The 20077-nt window shown below is 36.4% G+C and overlaps 1 protein-coding gene across 1 annotated transcript in view; it reads right to left on the bottom strand.

Moving 5' to 3' along the window:
* Positions 1 to 3612: 3612 nt before the first annotated feature.
* The window catches only part of LIN9 (lin-9 DREAM MuvB core complex component), an 89716-nt gene continuing 73251 nt past the window's right edge, over positions 3613 to 20077 (bottom strand). Inside the window, exons 12-15 of the mRNA XM_055419783.2 lie at positions 9675 to 9800; positions 5832 to 6011; positions 5568 to 5665; positions 3613 to 5073 (exon numbers count right to left, since the gene is read on the bottom strand). Coding sequence (XP_055275758.1) covers positions 4968 to 5073; positions 5568 to 5665; positions 5832 to 6011; positions 9675 to 9800 — 510 coding nt within the window. The 3' untranslated portion in view covers positions 3613 to 4967. The remainder of the gene's footprint in view (positions 5074 to 5567; positions 5666 to 5831; positions 6012 to 9674; positions 9801 to 20077) is intronic.

Raw genomic sequence — 20077 nt, 5'->3', positions numbered from 1 at the left:
ATTCAATTTCCCCTTGTGCTTGACAGCTGTTGTCTTCATATGGCTCCTCCAAAGGCTAATAACCTTAAACTTATGTTAACCCAGCTCCTTCAACCCTCCTCCTATCAAGATTTACTCCTTTTAAAATCAGGCCTCACATCTTTACACGCCTTCATAGTTCAGTGATTCTGCATCCAGATTATTCAAGAGACCCCTGCCTCTCTTTTCTCAACTTTTAAAAAACTACCCTCTAAAACCTGTAGTAGCTTTCAGTTGCTGCCAAATTATAAAGACCTTTTGGTTACTCTTCTAGGTAACTGACATTGATAGCCTATAGGACAGTTAGCACATCTTAATTTCACCCATCCACAGTATATGTCTCTGTCTCAAAGCCATTTCTTTCAGTTTTGGAAGCAAATGCATAACCTCTTTCAAAACACTCTAGATCTCCCTCTTGCTGAAGGTTAAAATTTTCTCTAATCCTGATTTTGTACCTGTTACTTCAGTCACTGCAGCATTACCCTTAGCACTTGTTAACTGTACTTCTGTGCAACTTTCGTTTATTGTTATTAAATGTTTCCCACAAATGTTTCATTGTTAATTCTATTAAATGACTTCTGTTCTTTAGACAGTTCATAACTGCTCAGCACACGTTTTGTGGCCATGAAAAACATTTCTACAAGAAGTTTCTGCAAATGTAGTTTCTAAAGCCAGTCACTGTTATATCCGGAGGCCACTGTACTAAGTTTAACTTGGTTAAAAGTCTGTCCAGCTTATTCAAAGTTTAGTAACATGAATCTTTTGGTTCCAGGAGATTTCTTGTTCCCAATTTATATGATAAGGATGTATGCAAATTATTGTTTTCAAGTTATTCTGAGATAAATTATTGTCTTCTTATTTTGAGGGTTTTTAAACTTCTAAAGGCAAAAGGAAACTTTTTGTATATGAGGTAATCACAGGTGAGGTTTTTTTTGTAAATTGTACTTTGGAGGCAGCTCATGAGAAACCAGGGCTGGGGCCAGGACTCAGGTGTTTCTATTTTTTTAATGGAATTTTTAAAATTTGAATATGCCTTGGCATGGGGCTTCCCAGGTGGCAGTGCAGGAGACAAGACACCTGGGTTAGATTCCCGGGTCGGGAAGATTCCCTGGAGGAGGGCATGGCAACCCACTCCAGTATTCTTGCCTGGAGGATCCCCATGGACAGAGAAGCATGGTGGGCTTAGAGTCCATAGGGTTGCAAAGAGTCAGACACGACTGAAGTGACTCAGCACACATGCCTTGGCATGGCTTGTGGGATGTTAGTTCCCAAACCAGGGATCAAACCTGGGCCCTTGGCAGTGAAAGCGAGGGCCCACCAGGAAATTCCCCAGGACTGGACTACCAGGGAATTCCACAGGACTCAGGTCTTGATTACTAGGACTGTGAACTACGCTGAAAACCTCAGAGATTATACATGCCTGTTACCCTGATTTTCATAGAGGGGTTGAGTGGCCTGTACTTTTCAGAGTAGCAAATCCACTGTTATAAGCAACCAGGATATAGTTCAGGCTTTAGTAGCAGATGACTTCTGAATCCTTGAAAACTGTCTGAAATAAAAAATGGGATGATAAACATTAGGTCTTATTTTCAGTGCTTGCTTTGTATTATACATCATACTTGGGGCCTACTATGGGGTTGGCCAGGAGGTCTCACAATCACAGCTTCCTTCGCATTTAGATTTGTGACAAGGCCAAATGAGATAATATACATTCACAACTGAGAGGCATATCATTTAAACCTAACAGTCCATTAAGGGTCACATTTAAAGGAAATCTTTTAATGAGCATATTAATTTTATTATTGTATTTACATTATGTTCTCTTTTTCCCAGTGAACAGTTAAAAAATATACAAATGTTTAAGTACTGTCACAATTTTTAATATAGGATCCTCTAACAGTGGTCTGTACTGCTCTGAAACTCTTAGGAGATCCTAACTGTTAAATATACTACAGGCATGATAGATTTAATCCTTACAACTGCCATGTGAGGTAGGGACTGTTATTATTTTTAAAATTACGAAATTTAAGTAGTGGTTGACAGTCACATAGCTAATAAATAATGGCCAAGACTCAAATCTAGGACTCAGTCCACTATTTATTCACCACCATATAATGCCTGTTATATTGGCCTGACCTTTTAGTTAGGACTAATGATAATGTGATAGGTTTAAAGGCAACTCCTTAATCAGTATTTGTACATCCAAGTGAGTATGTCTCACCTTTCAAAGCAATCATCATGAAGGACCCTACTTTTATTCCAGGGACACAAATGTTGCTTAGAACTCCTTTGAAACTCTTGTTCATTTATTCTACAAATACTTGGTGCCTATAAAAGGCACTTTAGCAGGGCCTGGAAATGGTGAGCAAAACCAGCAACAGTCCCCCACCTAATGGACCCAAGAGGCCAGGATGGAGACATAAATACAAAATTGCAAATGTGATCAAGTGCTGGATGGAGGAGGCATGTGAGGGCCTGGAGAGGACACATTGTGGTCAAAGATTATCTTCCTTTCTGAAGATACCTTCAGACAGTGATGCTGAAGGTAAAATCTGCAGGATCATCAGGAGTTAGCAAAGTAAAGGGAGAGGGAACATAGAGGGCACTGAATGTGCAAAGACCCTGGAGACTTAAGGAGCAGGATGGAGAAACTGTAGGGGAGACCAGATCATGTGTGTAGTCTTGTAGAAAGTTCTGAATTTGTCGTGAGAGACATAAAACTTTAGTTGGGGATAACCTGACCAGTTCTGCATTTGAAGAGCATCACTTTGGCTGCTTCTGAGGAGAGCTGAGTGGATGCTGGGAGACAAGTCAGGAACTGACTGCTGTATTCCAGGATAGGGATGAGGGCACTGGGCTGACAGTACTGGTGATAGAAGATGGAGAAAGGGCTTGAGTTCAAGGGAAAATATTTAACAGGCAAGTTTGTTTGTAGATTCTCAATGGTAGCAAGTGAATCTGATTTTTGGAACTAACAGAAATTCAGAACCAAATCTACGTAAAGCATGATGTACTTGCTTGCTCAATCTGGCTTTGATAGTTTTCTTTAGGGCTCAATAAAGGTGTTAGGCAGTGGCAGCATCATTTAAATTAATGCACAGCCAATCCCAAATGACTACTTTGAATTATACAGATTTCTTCTTCCTTAAACAAAAATAAAATTCAAATATATTCTTAGGCACAGTTCTTGTCATCAACACATGATGGCACTGAAAGATATAGATGATGCTTAATTACGTAAGTGCAAAACTAGGTATAATTTAAGTGTGACAAGTCAGCCTTAAGAAATGTAGAAGAAAAAATATAAAAAATGCTTACCTAAGTCAAGGCAGAATATATTAAAAATCAACCTTTCTCTAGATCTATAGTAAGCCAAGTAACTTACATGCTCACAGTGTTTTCCATACTGATTACTTAGCCATGGGAAAAAAAATCCTAATGGTATTTTAATTCAAAATGACTTAGTAATAAATTTGTACTGTTCCTCCTAAAAATATAGTTTAGTGGAAAAGATAATTTTAAAAAACATTTTAAATAGAATAAATATTTATCAACTTGTATTAATTAAATGAAAATGAAGATCATTAATTTTCATAAATCAATTTATTTAGAATTACAAATATTAAGAATAAAAGATTTATGCATTTCTTAATTAAACGTAACAGTTTAGCTAAATATAAACTCTGCACTAAAGTTCTGCAGTGGCACAATACCAACAAAGAATATGGAAGCATTTTTAAACTATACAAAAATTTCAAATGGAAAATAATCGTGTTTCAATCCTATTATACATTAACATATAAAAAGTCTCATTTTATGAGACATCTAAAAGAATCGAAGCCACTTCTACAGCTATATCTTAAACTCCAAATCTGAAAACAATTTATTATATTTTGACTTTATAATATTCTATATTAAAACAGAGAAAATTCCAAATACACACTTTTTACAAGATTAACATTTTAGGCAGGGTTTTCCTTAAAAAACCGAAAACCAAAAAATCCCACAACCAAATACAAACCTTTTTTCTCCATTTTCTAGCACTGGCTATTATATTTGTTTTCCTTATAAAATTTTTTAAAAAATTGTTCAACTGTTGGATTTTAACCAGTAATCTGGTTCAAAAATTGTGCAAATAAACAAAAAAATATGAAAATAGTGTGTTATCAGTCTTTTGAAAATATACCCCATAACAATAGCGCTTTTTGCCCTGAATTGATGGGAAAAGACATGCCAAATCCATTTGCTGAAATTTAGCATCTTGCAGTAATGTTTCTTTCCTGCTCCTTCATTTTCTTTCAACAGACAAACAACAAAGGTTTCTTTTATAAATTATGATAAATTAAAATATTTATTATTATAAAATGATCTATAGAACCATGTCACATTGCAAGTATATATCACATATACTTGTAAAGTCCGTATTTCCCACCTATATCAGTGGCTTCCTAAAAATGAGGACTTCCCATATCTCATGATGTTATCTTTTGAAGACTGAAGTGGTGATCAACTAAATGAACTGGAGTTGTAATTTTCTAGATGGAATTTCCACATTGCCATGCACAATGCACAAAAGACCATGTTTCTTCATGTTCTCCACTGCAGTAGTTGTCTGCCTGGGTTGAGTTGAATTCATGCACATTAAAAAAATGGTCAACATATTCTTCCATGAAATTATGTTCAGACATTTTCAGTTTAAAAATACTTGCTAATAAACATATATAACATAAGCAGTGCTACTGCAGCTGAGTAATAAGGGAAAAATAAATATAATGCTGGTCAGCAATGCTGGTTTAAGAAGCAGTAGAGTATATTAAAATGCCTTATTTGGAGATTTAAATTTTCCTTGTTTTCCAGCAGATAGGTTATTTGGTGTTGGAAGCCTATATAAAGGAAGAGAACTTCACAAAAACAATGTCCTATGCAGTTGGGATAATTAAATCTTCTATTCAGTCTCTGTTGGTGTTATTTGCTGCAAAGGCATGTAAGTTTCCCATCTGGCTCAGGCCGCTCTGAATATGTGCAACATGAATTTCTACATTATTCTGAAAGCAACTAAAGAAAGAAGAAACATCGTTAACTACTTTATCTCACGAAATTAAGAAAAATAGTTTTTTTTAAAAAGAAAAAGCTGAATTTCAGTTAGGAAATAGCTAAGATAACAACCCCATGTAAGTAATATATCTTCCCTTTACATTAGCCATAATTCTATTTCAGTAGTAACTGAAAAGGTGTGCTTGAGGGAAGCAAAGAAGCCAGGGGAGTACTGGAAAGAGAGGATGGACAAATCTCTCTTTGGGGAAGACTTACTTCAAAGTTAAACCTCTATGCCAAACCCAAATCTAAATATTATATGTCTTTTGATTCCTTTATATAAAAAAATCCATCTGAAAATTCTGTCAATAGACTGCATGTAACATGCAAGCTCATTTACAATTTACTTAAAGGATAAAAATCATGACTACTTCATAACTATGTACAATTCTTAAAGCTTATACTAGAAATCACTATGAATTTCATATAAAAATAGAGTACATCTAATGAAATACCTGATATTAGAAGCATCTATTGTACTCTTGATATCATTTAGTGAATCTGTAAGTGATTTAAATTCAAATGAATTCAGGTCTCCTCCTTCTGCTAGACACTAAAGAAAAAAAAATTTCAAAATTTAATTGTACTTCGAATACAGACAAAAACTCTGCTCTAATATACAGTTTAATTTTTTAGCATCAAATTAGCACAGTTTGTTTAGGTGTCAAAATGAAGAAAGTATTCTTAATATTTTCTCCAAAAGGTTCTCCAAAATTTACCTTAATTTGTAATAAAATAGCTGTAAGCCTGGAGATTAAGTCTGTCAGATTTTCATTTTCAACACAGGGCTGTCCTGTTGAGGAATTTGCATGTCGAACTATTTCCTGTGCTTCTTCCTCACACCTTCGTCTCATGTCTGTCGGCTGATCTGCAGGCTGGAGCCCTTGGTCTGGAGCAAGCTGAATACAGATGATTAAAACATAAGATATACATTCATAAGGCCATGATAATTTCTATGTGTTTGTGCCCTGTTTTCAGATTAGGATTTTTATAAAAGTAGCATTTGTATAACAAAAACAATCTCACTCTTACCTTAGAAATTTTTTCTCCTCTAACAATATTTATTTTCTGATTTGTTTTATATTTGGGTACCTTTTAATTTTGAGATACTTCTAAAAGACTAGAACAAAAATTTCTTGATAACCTTTTACCCAGATTCACTAACTGCTATGGTTTACTGTGTTTGAGTTAACATTTGACCTTTCTCTGTAAATAATTTTTTTTCTCTTAACTATTTGAGAATAAGTTGCAAACACTGTGCCTCTTTACTCCTAAATACTTAATAACCACAGAGCAATGATCTGATCACAATCAGGAAGTTTAGCACAGACATAATACCATTTTCTGACAGTCTGTATTCAGATTTCATCAACTGTCCCAATACCTAGCTATTTTTCCCCCTGAATACATCTGGTTGTCCTGTCTCTCTAGACTCCTTTACTCACAAACAGTTCCTCAGTCTTTTATAACCTTGATAGCTTTGAAGAATATCAGCCGATTATTTTGCATAATATCCCTCAATGTGGGTTTGTCTGTTTCCTCTTGATTAGACTAAGGTAATAGGTCTTTGGCGGGAACACCACAAAAATGATGTTGTTGTTCTCAGTTCATTGTGACTAGGAGGCGTATGATGTTTATCTGTCCCACTACTGCTTATGTTATCTTCGATCACTCAGTTAAGGAAGCTATGTACCTCCATTAGCACAGAGAGCTTCCTTGACCGTTCTTATAGCAGCACACCACTCCACTGTGGGATGTGCCCTAAGTTATTCAGCCAATTCCCTATGTATGGGCATTTAGGTTACTTCTAATATTTTGTGACTGTCAGTAACACTGCAATGAATAATCTTGTCTTCTAACACTTAACATTTTTTTAAATGGAAGTATACATAAATATATAATACTCCAAGGGTAGCCACCATCCTGACTTTTATATATGTATTATAACACAATACAGAGCTATATATTATTTATTATATATATTAGTTTTTGCTGGCTTTTGAGCTTTACATAATATGAAATTATGCATTATATATTCTTTTGTGTCTGACTTTATCTGTTCAATATTTGCATGTTCTCATATGATCAAATATGTTCACACATTCATTCTTATTGCTAAGAATTCCATTGTATATTATAATTTACTGATTCATTTTAGTACTGCTGGATATTTGGGTAGTTTCTAATTTTTGGCTATAATGAACAGTGATGCTATGTATGTTCCAGTGTCTATCTTTTGGCAAATACATATTCATATATCTTTGATATATACATAGAAGTGGAATTGCTTGTTCTTATTTTAAAATCAATATTGTATTTCCATAAGAGCTTTGTGAAAATCAAATTTACTCCATTAGGAAATGATTATCACATATGGCCTTGTGTACACAATGAGATACAAAAGGACACCCACTTCTGCATGTTTTCTTATATGTCATCTTGGACTGCTTGGTTTGCACCTCCTGTGGATGGCTGCTAGTCCAGCGGGAGAAGCTATTTGCTAGGACAACACATATGGCTATGTAGGTAAATGACAATTATCAGGAAAATAAAAATAATAATGGATGGCTAAAGGAATGAGCAAAATATACTCAGAATTTAGTTCAAGGTAATCGCAGTTCATTTCCCTCAGTTCAAGTGGACTGATATCAACAAAAATGGCAGATCTTTGGGACTCAATGATGAGGCTAGTATCATAAAAAGATGTTTATCTCACACCACAAACAGATGTGGCTTTAAATAACCCATGCTGTGCTTAGTTGCTAGGTCGTGTCTGAATCTGTGAGCCCATGGACTGTAGACCACCAGGCTCCTTTGTCCATGGGTATTCTCTAGGCAAGGATACTGGAGTGGGTTGCCATGCCCTCCTCCAGGGGGGTCTTCCCAATCCGGGATAGAACCTCTCGCATTGCAGGTGGATTCTTTACCATCTGAGCCACCAGGGAAGTCCTAGACCCATGAACTTATGGTCAATCTACAACAAAGAGGCACAGATATACAATGGAAAAAAGGTAGTAGTCTCTTCAGTAAACGGTGCTGGGAAAACTGGACAGCTATATGTAAAATAGTGAAATAGAACATTCTCTAATACCATACAAAAAATAAACTCAAAATGGATTAAAGACCTAAATATAAGACCAGATACTAGAACACTCTTTGACATAAATCACAGCAGGATTTTTTTGGATCCATCTTCTAGAGTAATGAAAACAAGAGCAAGAAAAAACAAATGGGACCTAATTAAACTTAAAAGCCTTTGCACAGCAAAGGAAACCATAAATAAAAAGACAACCTACAGAATGAGACAACATGTTTGCAAATGATGTGACTGCAAGGGGTTAATTTCTGAAATAAACAATTTATACAGCTCAATATCAAAAAAACCCAAACAACCCAATCAAAAAATGGGCAAAAGACCAAAAGAGACATTTCTCCAAAGAAGACATTCAGATGGCCAACAGGAATATGAAAAGATGCTCCACACCTCTAGTTATAAGAGAAATGCCATCAAAACTACAAAAAGTTATCACCTCACATCAGTGAGAATGGCCATCATCAAAAAGTCTACAAATAATAAATGCTGGCGAGGGTATGGAGAAAAGGAACCCTCCTACACTGATGGTAGGAGTGTAAATTGGTACAGCTAGTACAGAGAACAGTATGGAGGTTCCTTAAAAACTAAAAACAGAGTTACCATTATGATCAAGTAATCCCACTCATGGAAAGGATGAAAACTCTAATTCAAAATGATAGTTTTTGAATGCTAATTCAAAAAAACTCTACTTCAAAAAAAAAAAAAGTGGCTTTACTGGAAATATACAACCTCTAAGAATGCAAATGCTGGAGCATACTAAACTCATCACAATAATTTCATTCTTCCTTGTAAGAAACTCAAATTTTTGGTGAAACTGGTGAGCCACCGTCATACATATAATTATATGTGCATAACAATAATGATAATTCACAAATAATCCTATAATGTATGTGACTGCAATTCAAGAATCCATAGTTCTAATGTAAAGTTTATTTTTAAAATTTCTATTTATTTTTTTGACTGTGCCTCACAGCCTATAGGATTTTAGTTCCCCAAGCAGACATTGAACACAGGCCCTCAGCAGTGAAAATACTGAGTCCTAACCACTGGACCACCAGGGAATCCCCAAATGTAAAGTTTAAAAAGGAGCAATCAAAACTGTATACCCAGCATGATCATAACTTTGTGAGAAAAAGCATGTACAGTAAAAAAAAAAAAAATATTAGGAAATAAAAATATAGTTTTTGTGGTAGTAGAATTAAGAGTAATTATTTTTCTGGATGTTTCTAAATTTTTAGAGAGCTATAATCATTTGTAATTCAAACAAAACCAACAGAATTGACAGGTCACTGTGTAGAAAGCACTCTTCAATGTTGATGCTGTAAGGGAAAAAATATATATAAAATATAGTTCTGCTCAAAGATCTTGGCCTAGTTTGGGTTTTCTAAAACGGGATGGTAACAGTATCAGTTTCAAGTAAGAGGGGAGGTCACAGCCCCCTCAAGGGAACTTCATACAAACTACCTACCTCATAGCAGTACTGTTGAACTTTATGCAAAACTTTGTTTAGGTCCTTGTTCAGTTGTTCAAGCTCTAAAACAATCGTTGCATATCTTCGTTGAAATTCAATGCCAATGGGCATGGAATATGATTTCTGAGAAGGAAAAAAAGTCAGATTTTGATAAGGTTTATTTTTTTAACAATGCAATTTCAATGATCTACTAGGATACTGGACTTATTCAAAATAGACAAACAGGTTTTTAAAAGAGACTATGCTCAATGTCATACTACTTATATGTGCTAATGGTATTAATGTTACTTAGGTGATTGTCTTTGTTCTTAGGAGTGTCATGATCTCTGTCATTTACTTTTAAAAAATGGAGATTGTACAGAGAGAGAGAGAGAGAGTGTGTGTGTGTGCAAGACAGATTAAATGAAGCAAAATTATTGAATCCATGTATGTTTCTTATAGAAATCTTTCAACTTTTTAATAACTTTATCATTTTCAAAAATAAAAAGTTGGTAAAAAATTATATATATTCATTTGAAGTGTTCTAGTTATTTAATTGATTCTCCATTTGGACTCAATTCAGTATAGCATAATGGATAAGAGTTATGGGTGCTAGAATCAGATTACATGTTCAAAACCCAACACTATTACATACTAGCTGTGTGACTTTAAGCAAGTTCCTTAATTTCTCTGTGCCTGTTTTCTCATCTGCAAACTGGGGATAAAAGAACTTCTATCTAATGAGATTATGGCAAAGATTAAATGAAATAATATATGGTAGCATATTGCCTTCCACATAGAAAATACTCATTAAGTATTAACTGTTATCACCATTGCCATCATTTCGTATCTGCTTCCTACCAGTAAGTATAAATGGACTTTGATTTCATTTTCTTTCCTCTCTTCATAACACCTCCAATAAATTACACTATCCATTCCACTCCAGCTACAAATGCTGCAATGAGACTTCTTTAGTCAAGCCAAATTGAACCACACTTTTTCACAGGATTTCCGAGAAAGCAGATCATTGTGCACTGGGGAAACAAGTACAATTAAGAACGAAAAGTGAGCCTAGACTGGTAAGGATAAACTACTTACACTAGTAACCAATCACAGTGTTTTAACTGTTTGAGCTAACAGAAACCTGACGATCATCTTGTTCAGCCTTGTCATTTTACAGATGAGAAAACTGAGGCCCAGGGAAGTTAAATGTTTTGCTCAACAGCACACACTATTAATAATGTACCAGGTACTGTTCTAAGAGTTTAAGAGTATCTCACAGAATCCTTACAACCATCCCAAGAAGGATACTATAATTATCCCCACATGCCAATAAGTGGTAAGCATGCAGGTTCTGAAGGTAGACTGAATCAGAATTCCTCCACCATGGGATCTGATGCAGTGAAAGAGGAGGAAGGGAAACAATGTCACGGGGAGGCAAGGGAAGGGATAAGTCATTTCAAAATTATTTATTTCATAGTTTTTAAATTGAGGTAAACTTCTATTAGTTTCAGGTGTACAACATAATGATTCTGTATTTGTATATATTGCAAAACGATTACTGCAAGTCTAATTAGCATCTGTCACCATACATAATTTTTTTCCTTGTGATGAGAACTTTTAAGATGTACTTGGCAACTTTCAAATATGCAATACAGTATTATTAACTATAGCCACCATACTGTACATTACATCCCTATGACAGTTATTTTATAACTGTAAGCTTGTACCTTTTGATCCCCTTTACCCATTTCACCCTACCCGCTCCCCTCCTCCACCAAGCTCTGGCAACCGCCAGTCTGCTCTCTGTACTTCTGAGCTTGGTTTCTTGTTTTTTTTAGATTCCATATATAAGTGAGATCATACATTATTTGTTGGAAAGGTTAGTTCTATAATGGGCTTCCCAGGTGATGCAGTGATAAGGAATCTGCCTGTCAATGCAGGAGATATAAGAGATGTGGGTTCAATCCCTGGGTTGGGAAGATCCCCTACAGTAGGAAATGGCAACCTGCTCCAGTATTCTTGCCTGGAAAACCCCATAGACATAGGAGCCTGGTGGGCTCCAGTTGATGGGGTTGCAAAAAGTTGAACACGACTAAGCACACACACACAAGTTCTTATACCAGCCCAGAGTCACACCCAGTACATTCATTGATGCTTCCTGAATTCCTGTTCCTAAGCTTTAGTTTTTGTGGAGTTAAGCCCACTCTACTATCAAAAAAATTAGTATTTCCTATGCAAGGATAAACAGGACATGGTGAATTTAACTCCATTTCCCTGTTGGGCTGGACTGGGGACACAGTGTTGAGTTTAATTTGGTCAAATTTTTTTTGAGTGTAAGTGTGTACTGGGGCAGACTCAGAAGTAGTCAAAATTATTAGAGGGCGAGGGTATCAAAAGTCTTGATCCTCAATTTTTGTGTTCAACATATTCATGAGTTATTTAAAGAAAGACATACAAGGACTTCACCTACAGTTAAATAACAAATGAATCATTTTTGAAAAGAATCCTAAAATGAAACAGATATCATCCTCTTCAAAATTATCTGCTTGTATCCCCAACTTCTCAAATACTGCTGGAGCCCCCTCTTTTGAAACTGCCCTCAAAGTCTTCAGCACTTCTTTCTAAGTATCCTAAATGAAGACAAGTATTTCCCTTAAGTTTTAAAATAGTCAAATAATTAAGTACTAACACAGAAAACAGAATAATAAATGTACGAGAATGACCAAAACCATTGTGAAAAAGGACAAACAGGGAACTCATACTGGTAGATGGCAGATTAAACTGTGGAACTGGCATGGGTAACAAATCTTCCAATAGAATAGAACAGTGGGCAGTCTTTAATATATGGTAATTACTATATATATATATATATATGTATGCTTGTGTATTTATTCATATATGGGAATTTAGTATACAATAAAGTTGCCCTTTCAAATCAGTGGGGAAAGATAAACTGTTATTAAATTGAGACTATGGCTATTTGTTTGGGGGGAAAAAATAAAGGAAATTTCTCTGCAGAAGTTCCTAGAAGCGCAACCGCTAAATCAAAGGGCTTGTGCATTGTGCATTTTAAATTTCAATAGATATTGACAAAATGCCATTCATAGAAGATGTACTAATTCATTTTATTTTTATTGGAGGCTAATTATTTTACAATATTATATTGGTTAGTTTTGCCATACACTGACATGAATCTGCCCCGGGTGTACATGAGTTCCCTCTCCTGAACCCCCCTGCCACCTCCCTCCTCCCCTTATCCTCCCTCTGGGTCATCCCCGCACACCAGCCCCGAGCATCCTGTAACATGCATCGACCCTGAACTGGCTATTCGTTTCACATATGATAATATACATGTTTCAATGTCATTCTCCCAAACCATCCCACCCTCACCCTCTCCCACAGAGTCCCAAAGACTGTTCTATACATCTGTCTCTTTTGCTGTCTCGTATACAGGGTCTGCACAGCAAAGGAAACTATAAGCAAGGTGAAAAGACAGCCTTCAGAATGGGAGAAAATAATAGCAAATGAAGCAACTGATAAAGGATTAACCTCCAAAATATACAAGCAGCTCCTGCAGCTCAATTCCAGAAAAATAAATGACCCAATCAAAAAATGGGCCAAAGAACTAAACAGACATTTCTCCAAAGAAGACATAAAGATGGCTAACAAACACATGAAAAAATGCTTAACATCCCTCATAATAAGAGAAATGCAAATCAAAACCACAATGAGATACCATTTCACACCAGTCAGAATGGCTGCTATCCAAAAGTCTACATGCAAAAAATGCTGGAGAGGGTGTGGAGAGAAGGGAACCCTCTTACACTGTTGGTGGGAATGCAAACTAGTACAGCCACTATGGAGAACAGTGTGGAGATTCCTCAAAAAACTGGACATAGAACTGCCATATGATCCAGCAATCGCACTCCTGGGCATACACACCAAGGAAGCCAGAATTGAAAGAGACACATGTACTCCAATGTTCATTGCTGCACTGTTTATAATAGCCAGGACATGGAAGCAACTTAGATGTCCATCAGCAGACGAATGGATAAGAAAGTTTGCGTACATATACACAATGGAGTATTACCCAGCCATTAAAAAGAATGCATTTGAATCAGTTCTAATGAGGTGATGAAACTAGAGCCTATTATACAGAGTGAAGTAAGCCAGAGAGAAAAACACCAATACAATATATGAACGCATATATATGGAATTTACAAAGATGCAAATGATAACCCTGTATACGAGACAGCAAAAGAGACACAGATGTAATTCATTTTTAAGAATGCTTATTTCCCCGTAGTCTCACCAATAAATAAAAAAAATTTTTTGGCTGTGTGGTGCTCAGTGGCTTCTCTCTTTTTGGAGGCTGGGCTCTAGAATGTGCAGGCTCAGTATCACCGTAATGTTTTGTTACAACTTTTAATTTTTGCCAATTTCACCAAAAAGTAGGATCTTTTTAAACTGTTTCTTTGACCACCTTTTCAAATGGGGCTTTGCAGCTGGTGCTAATGGTAAAGAATCTGCCTGTCAATACTGGAGATATAAGAGATATTGGTTTGATCCCTGGGTTGGGAAGATCCCCTGGAGGAGGAAATGGCAACCCACTCCAGTATTCTCGCCTGGGAAATCCCATGGACGGAGGAGCCTAGCAGACTACAGTCTACAGGTTCACAAAGAGTCAGACACGACTAAGCAACTGAACACACACACACATACACACACACCCCTTTTCACATATTTAAGAGTCATTTGTGTTTTTTTTTTCCTATGAACTATCTATTCACATTTATTTCATTAAAAAAAATTCTTACCTCAAGATCTTAAAATTACTCTTCTAATCACTTCTAGAAGCTTTATAGTTTTGCCTTTCACATTTAGATGTTATGAGATTTATCTCCCTCCCCATACAGATATCCAGTTAATCCAGCACCATTATTTCAAAGACCTTTCTTTCCCCACTGCTCTGCAGGACCACCTTTTCATAGATGAAGAGTGTGCACACATGCAAATCTATTCCTGGGCTCTCTGCTCTGTTGCACGGTCTATTTCTCTATGTTGGGCCAGTAGCACACAGTCTTCAGAAACTCCAGCTCTGTAATAAGTCTTGACAAGAGTAAATCATCCTACTTTACTCCAGTTCCACATAAATTTTAGAATCAGCTTGTCAGTTTAAATGCACTTATGCACACACACACACGCAAAATTCACTTGAGATTTCATTCAATTTATGGATAAATTTGATGAAAATGACCCCATTCAAACATAGTGGTTGAAATCATGAGTGTCTCTTTTCATTTTCAGTTCAGTTCAGTCGCTCAGTCGTGTCCGACTCTCCGCGACCCCATGAATCACAGCACGCCAGGCCTCCCTGTCCATCACCAACTCCTGGAGTTCACTCAAACTCATGTCCACAGAGTCAGTGACACCATCCAGCCATCTCATTCTCTGTCGTCCCCTTCTCCTCCTACCCCCAATCCCTCCCAGCATCAGACTCCTTTCCAGTGAGTCAACTCGTCGCATGAGGTGGCCAAAGTATTGCAGTTTCAGCTTTAGCATCAGTCCTTCCAATGAACACCCAGGATTGATCTCCTTTAGAATGGACTGGTTGGATCTCCTTGCAGTCCAAGGGACTCTCAAGAGTCTTCTCCAACACCACAGTTCAAAAGCATCAATTCTTCGGCGATCAGCTTTCTTCACAGTCCAACTCTCACATCCATACATGACCACGGGAAAAACCATAGCCTTGACTAGATGGACCTTTGTTGGCAAAGTGATGTCTCTGCTTTTTAATATACTATCAAGGTTGGTCATAACTTTCCTTCCAAGGAGCAAGCGTCTTTTAATTTCCTGGCTGCAATCAGCATCTGCAGTGATTTTGGAGCCCAAAAACATAAAGTCTGACACTGTTTCCACTGTTTTTCCATCTATGTCCCATGAAGTGATGGGACCAGATGCCATGATCTTTGTTTTCTGAATGTTGAGCTTCAAGTCAACCTTTTCACTCTCCTCTTTCATTCTCATCAAGAGGCTTTTTAGTTCCTCTTCATTTTCTGCCATAAGGGTAGTGTCATCTGCATATCTGAGGTTATGGATATTTCTCCCAGCAATCTTGATTCCAGCTTGTGCTTCTTCCAGCCCAGCTTTCCTCATGATGTACTCTGCATATAAGTTAAATAAGCAGGATGACAATATACAACCCTGACGTACTCCTTTTCCTATTTAGGTCTTCTTTAATTTCACATAACATTTAATAGTCTTCTGCCTCTTGAGAAACCTGTATGCAGGTCAGGAAGCAACAGTCAGAACTGTACATGGAACAACAGACTGGTTCCAAATAGGAAAAGGAGTACGTCAAGGCTGTATATTGTCACCTTGCTTATTTAACTTATATGCAGAGTACATCATGAGGAACGCTGTGCTGGAAGAAGCACAGTTTGGAATCAAGATTGCTGGGAGAAATATCAATAACCTCAGATACGCAGATGACACTACCCTTATGGCAGAAAGTGAAGAGGAAATAAAAAGTCTCTTGATGAAAGTGAAAGAGGAGAGTGAAAAGGTTGGCTTGAAGCTCAACATTCAGAAAACAAAGATCATGGCATCTGGTCCCATCACTTCATGGGAAATAGATGGAAAAACAGTGGAAACAGTGTCAGACTTTATTTTTTTGGGCTCCAAAATCACTGCAGATGGTGATTGCAGCCATGAAATTAAAAGACGCTTACTCCTTGGAAGGAAAGTTATGACCAACTTTGATAGTATATTAAAAAGCAGAGACACATCACTTTGCCAACAAAGGTCTGTCTAGTCAAGGCTATGGTTTTTCCCATGGTCATGTATGGATGTGAGAGTTGGACTGTGAAAAAAGCTGATCGCCGAAGAATTGATGCTTTTGAACTGTGGTGTTGGAGAAGACTCTTGAGAGTCCCTTGGACTGCAAGGAGATCCAACCAGTCCATTCTAAAGGAGATCAATCCTGGGTGTTCACTGGAAGGACTGATGCTAAAGCTGAAACTGCAATACTTTGGCCACCTCATGCGACGAGTTGACTCACTGGAAAAGACTCTGATGCTGGGAAAGGTTGGGGGTGGGAGGAGAAGGGGACGACAGAATGAGATGGCTGGATGGCATCACCGACTCTGTGGACATGAGTTTGAGTGAACTCCGGGAGTTGGTGATGGACAGGGAGGCCTGGCGTGCTGTGATTCATGGGGTCGTGGAGAGTCGGACACGACTGAGTGACTGAAATGAACTGAACTGATCTGATACAGAAGTTTAACACATCTTATATTTATGTCAACGTATGCAGTTTTAAATGGTATTTTTTGAAATTTCATTTTTAACTGCTTATTGCTGATATATAGAAAAACAACTGCTTAAAAAACTGACCTTGAATCTTACAACTTTGTTAAACTCACATATTAATTCTAATAATTTAATTGCATATGCTTTTACATTTTCTAGGTATACAACCACATCATCTGTGAATAAAAGAGTTTTATTTCTTCCTTTCCAATCCTTATAGCTCTTACTTCATTTTCTTGTTTTATTGGCTAGGTCCTCTAGTGTACTACTGAATAAAAGCTGTGATTGTAGGCTCCCTTATCTTATTTCTAGTCTTAAAAGAGAAAGTTTTTAACACTTCACTAATAAGTATGATACGTGCTATAAGTTTTCTTGGTAAATATTTTCTATCAGGTTAAGGAATTTTCATTCTATTCCTAGTTCGATAAGAGTGTTTGCTTTTCCACCATGAAGAGATGTTTAATTTTGTAAGATGGTTTTTATGCATCCATTGAGATGATCTTGTGGATTTTCTTTACTTTTTTTGGGGGGGCCATGCTGCACAGCTTGTGGGGTCTCTGTTCCCTGACTAGGGATTGAACATGGGTTATAGCAGTGAAAATCTGGAATCCTAGCCACTAGGCAACCAGGGAGATCCCCTTCTTTACTTTCTTACATTGTAAATTATACTTAAAAAAATTTTTTTTAATTAGTAAGTGATTAGCTTTAATAGTCTTACCTGTTAGTCTTTTAAACAAGTATCTAAGGCAGTTTTATAGTTCATTTAAAGGTGAATAACACACACTTTTACAAGCTTGGATACTTTATATAACAGATAAAAGGAAAATTGCATCAGACCTGTCTGATGTAACCTGGCAGTTATACAAAAGATTAAGGAGAGGGTTAACATGACTCAGCAATTCCACTTTTAGATACATAGTCATAGAAATGAAAATATACATCTACACAAAAATCCATACATGAACACTCATAGTCATCTTACTCAAAATAGCCAGAGTGGAAACAACTCAAATGTCCCTCAACTGATGAATGGATAAATAAAATGTGATATATCCATACAATGGAATATTATTTGGCAATAAGAAGTACTGACACATGTTACGACATGGATGAACCTTCAAAACATTATGCTACTTGAAAGAATACAGTCACAAATGATTACATATCACAAGATTCCATTTACATTAAATGTGCAGAACAGCTGGAGAGAAATTAGATATATTGGTTGCCTAGGTTTGGGGTGGAAACTGATTTGGGGGAAATGAGGAGTAGCTGCTAAAAATACAGGGTTTTTTTTTTGATAATGAAAACGTTCTAAAATCAACTCTGATGATGCCTGCACAATCTGTGAACTGAACCATAAACTAAACACCACAAAATTGTCCACTTAAATGGGTGAATTGTATGGTATGTGAATAATATCTCAATAAGGCTGTTATTTTAAAAACCTGCCCCTTTAAATAAGTTATTATAATTAAGCATGGCTTCCTATCCCTCCTATCTAAGCAACTAATGTACTTTTAGGCTGTCACACACAGGGTGAGAGTGGCACACAAAATGGACTCTTACTTTTTTTTTTAAAATGTATTCTACTTTCAAATTAGTAAGCAGATTTCTGCAGAGATTCGTAATTTCAAAAATAAAAAGAGGACTAACAATCATGATAAGACAATTCTGAGAACATATTTGGAAAAGAACAACATTGCAGTGGTGATGGAGAGAGGGAAGGAGTACAGAGAAAACAGTATCCAGAGTTTTCCGAAGCCACTAACACACAGTTTTAAAAGTGGTTAAAACAGAACAGTCTAGGACAAATCTCCTTTCCTACTCATGAACTACTATTAATGTCCTCGTATGACAAGACAAATTTTCAAAGTGGAAAAGCAATGATCGGAGACTGACTGAGACTGCTAGTGTAATATCTACTTTTATACAGCGTTGAGGCAATTCAAATCTATTTTAATAAATTCCATACACTAATTCATTTGTATGTGGATGCTCGGTATATGTATTTTTAAAAGGTTTTGATAGTCCAAAATAGAAAAGGTATATTGAAGTTAATAAGCTAGGACAAACCTTCACCGACTTTAACATACTATATAATCAGGTCAAGAAAAGGTAGTTCAAAACTTTAAAAGAACTTGACAAAAATTCCTCAGATGTATGACTGAAAACTTTTTCCTTGTTGTATCATAAAAGTGACTAAAGTATTTTAAAGTAATTTTCCTCCCCTTGCTTTGCAAATTGAAAGTTTGAACATTTAATTTCACATTTTGACAAGTCTGCCTTTAGTTTGCTTTTGCTGGGTAAAGTAAGAGTGAGATAAACATTTAAGTATTCCAAAATTAAAGGAGACTTTATCAGACCAATGTTCCCATTTTTAATAAATTCCATCAAGAAATAAATTTTTGTGTCTCCATAAAAAAATCCCAAAATAATAAATGCTGGAGAGGGTGTGGATAGAACTTAGGAACACTCCTACAGTGTTGGTAGGAATGTAAATTGGTACAGCCAGTATGAAGAACAGTATGGAGGTTCCTTAAAAAACTAAACCAAACCATATAATCCTACAATCTCACTCCTGTGCACATATTCAGAGAAAAACATGGTCCGAAAGAATACTTGCACCCCAATATTTGGTGCAGCACTGTTTACCATAGCTAAGGCATGAAAGCAACCTAAATACCAATGGACAAAAGAATGGAGAAAGAAAATATGGTATGTATATACAATGGAATTTATTCAGCCATTAAAAAGAACAAAACAATGCCATTTGCAGCAACATGGATGGACCCAGAGATGATCATACAGAGAAACAGATATATTGTATGATATAGTTTATATGAGGAATCTAAAAAGAAATTACAAATGAACTTATTTACAAAACAGAACAGACTCACAGACTTAGAGAATTGAACTTATGGTCACCAGAGGACAAGGGTGAGGGGAAGGGACAGTTAGGGAGTTTGGGACTGACATATACACACTGCTATATTTAAAATGCATAACTAACAAGGCCCTACTGTATACCACAGGGAACTCTGCTCAATATTATGTAACAATCTAAATGAGAAAAGAATCTGAAAAAAACAGATACATGTATAACT

Source organism: Moschus berezovskii, chromosome 17 (genome assembly GCF_049115385.1).
Source record: "Moschus berezovskii isolate FMDL1 chromosome 17, NW_MosBer_1.0, whole genome shotgun sequence".
NCBI lineage: Eukaryota > Metazoa > Chordata > Mammalia > Artiodactyla > Moschidae > Moschus > Moschus berezovskii.
This window is presented reverse-complemented; position numbering and strand designations above follow the sequence as displayed.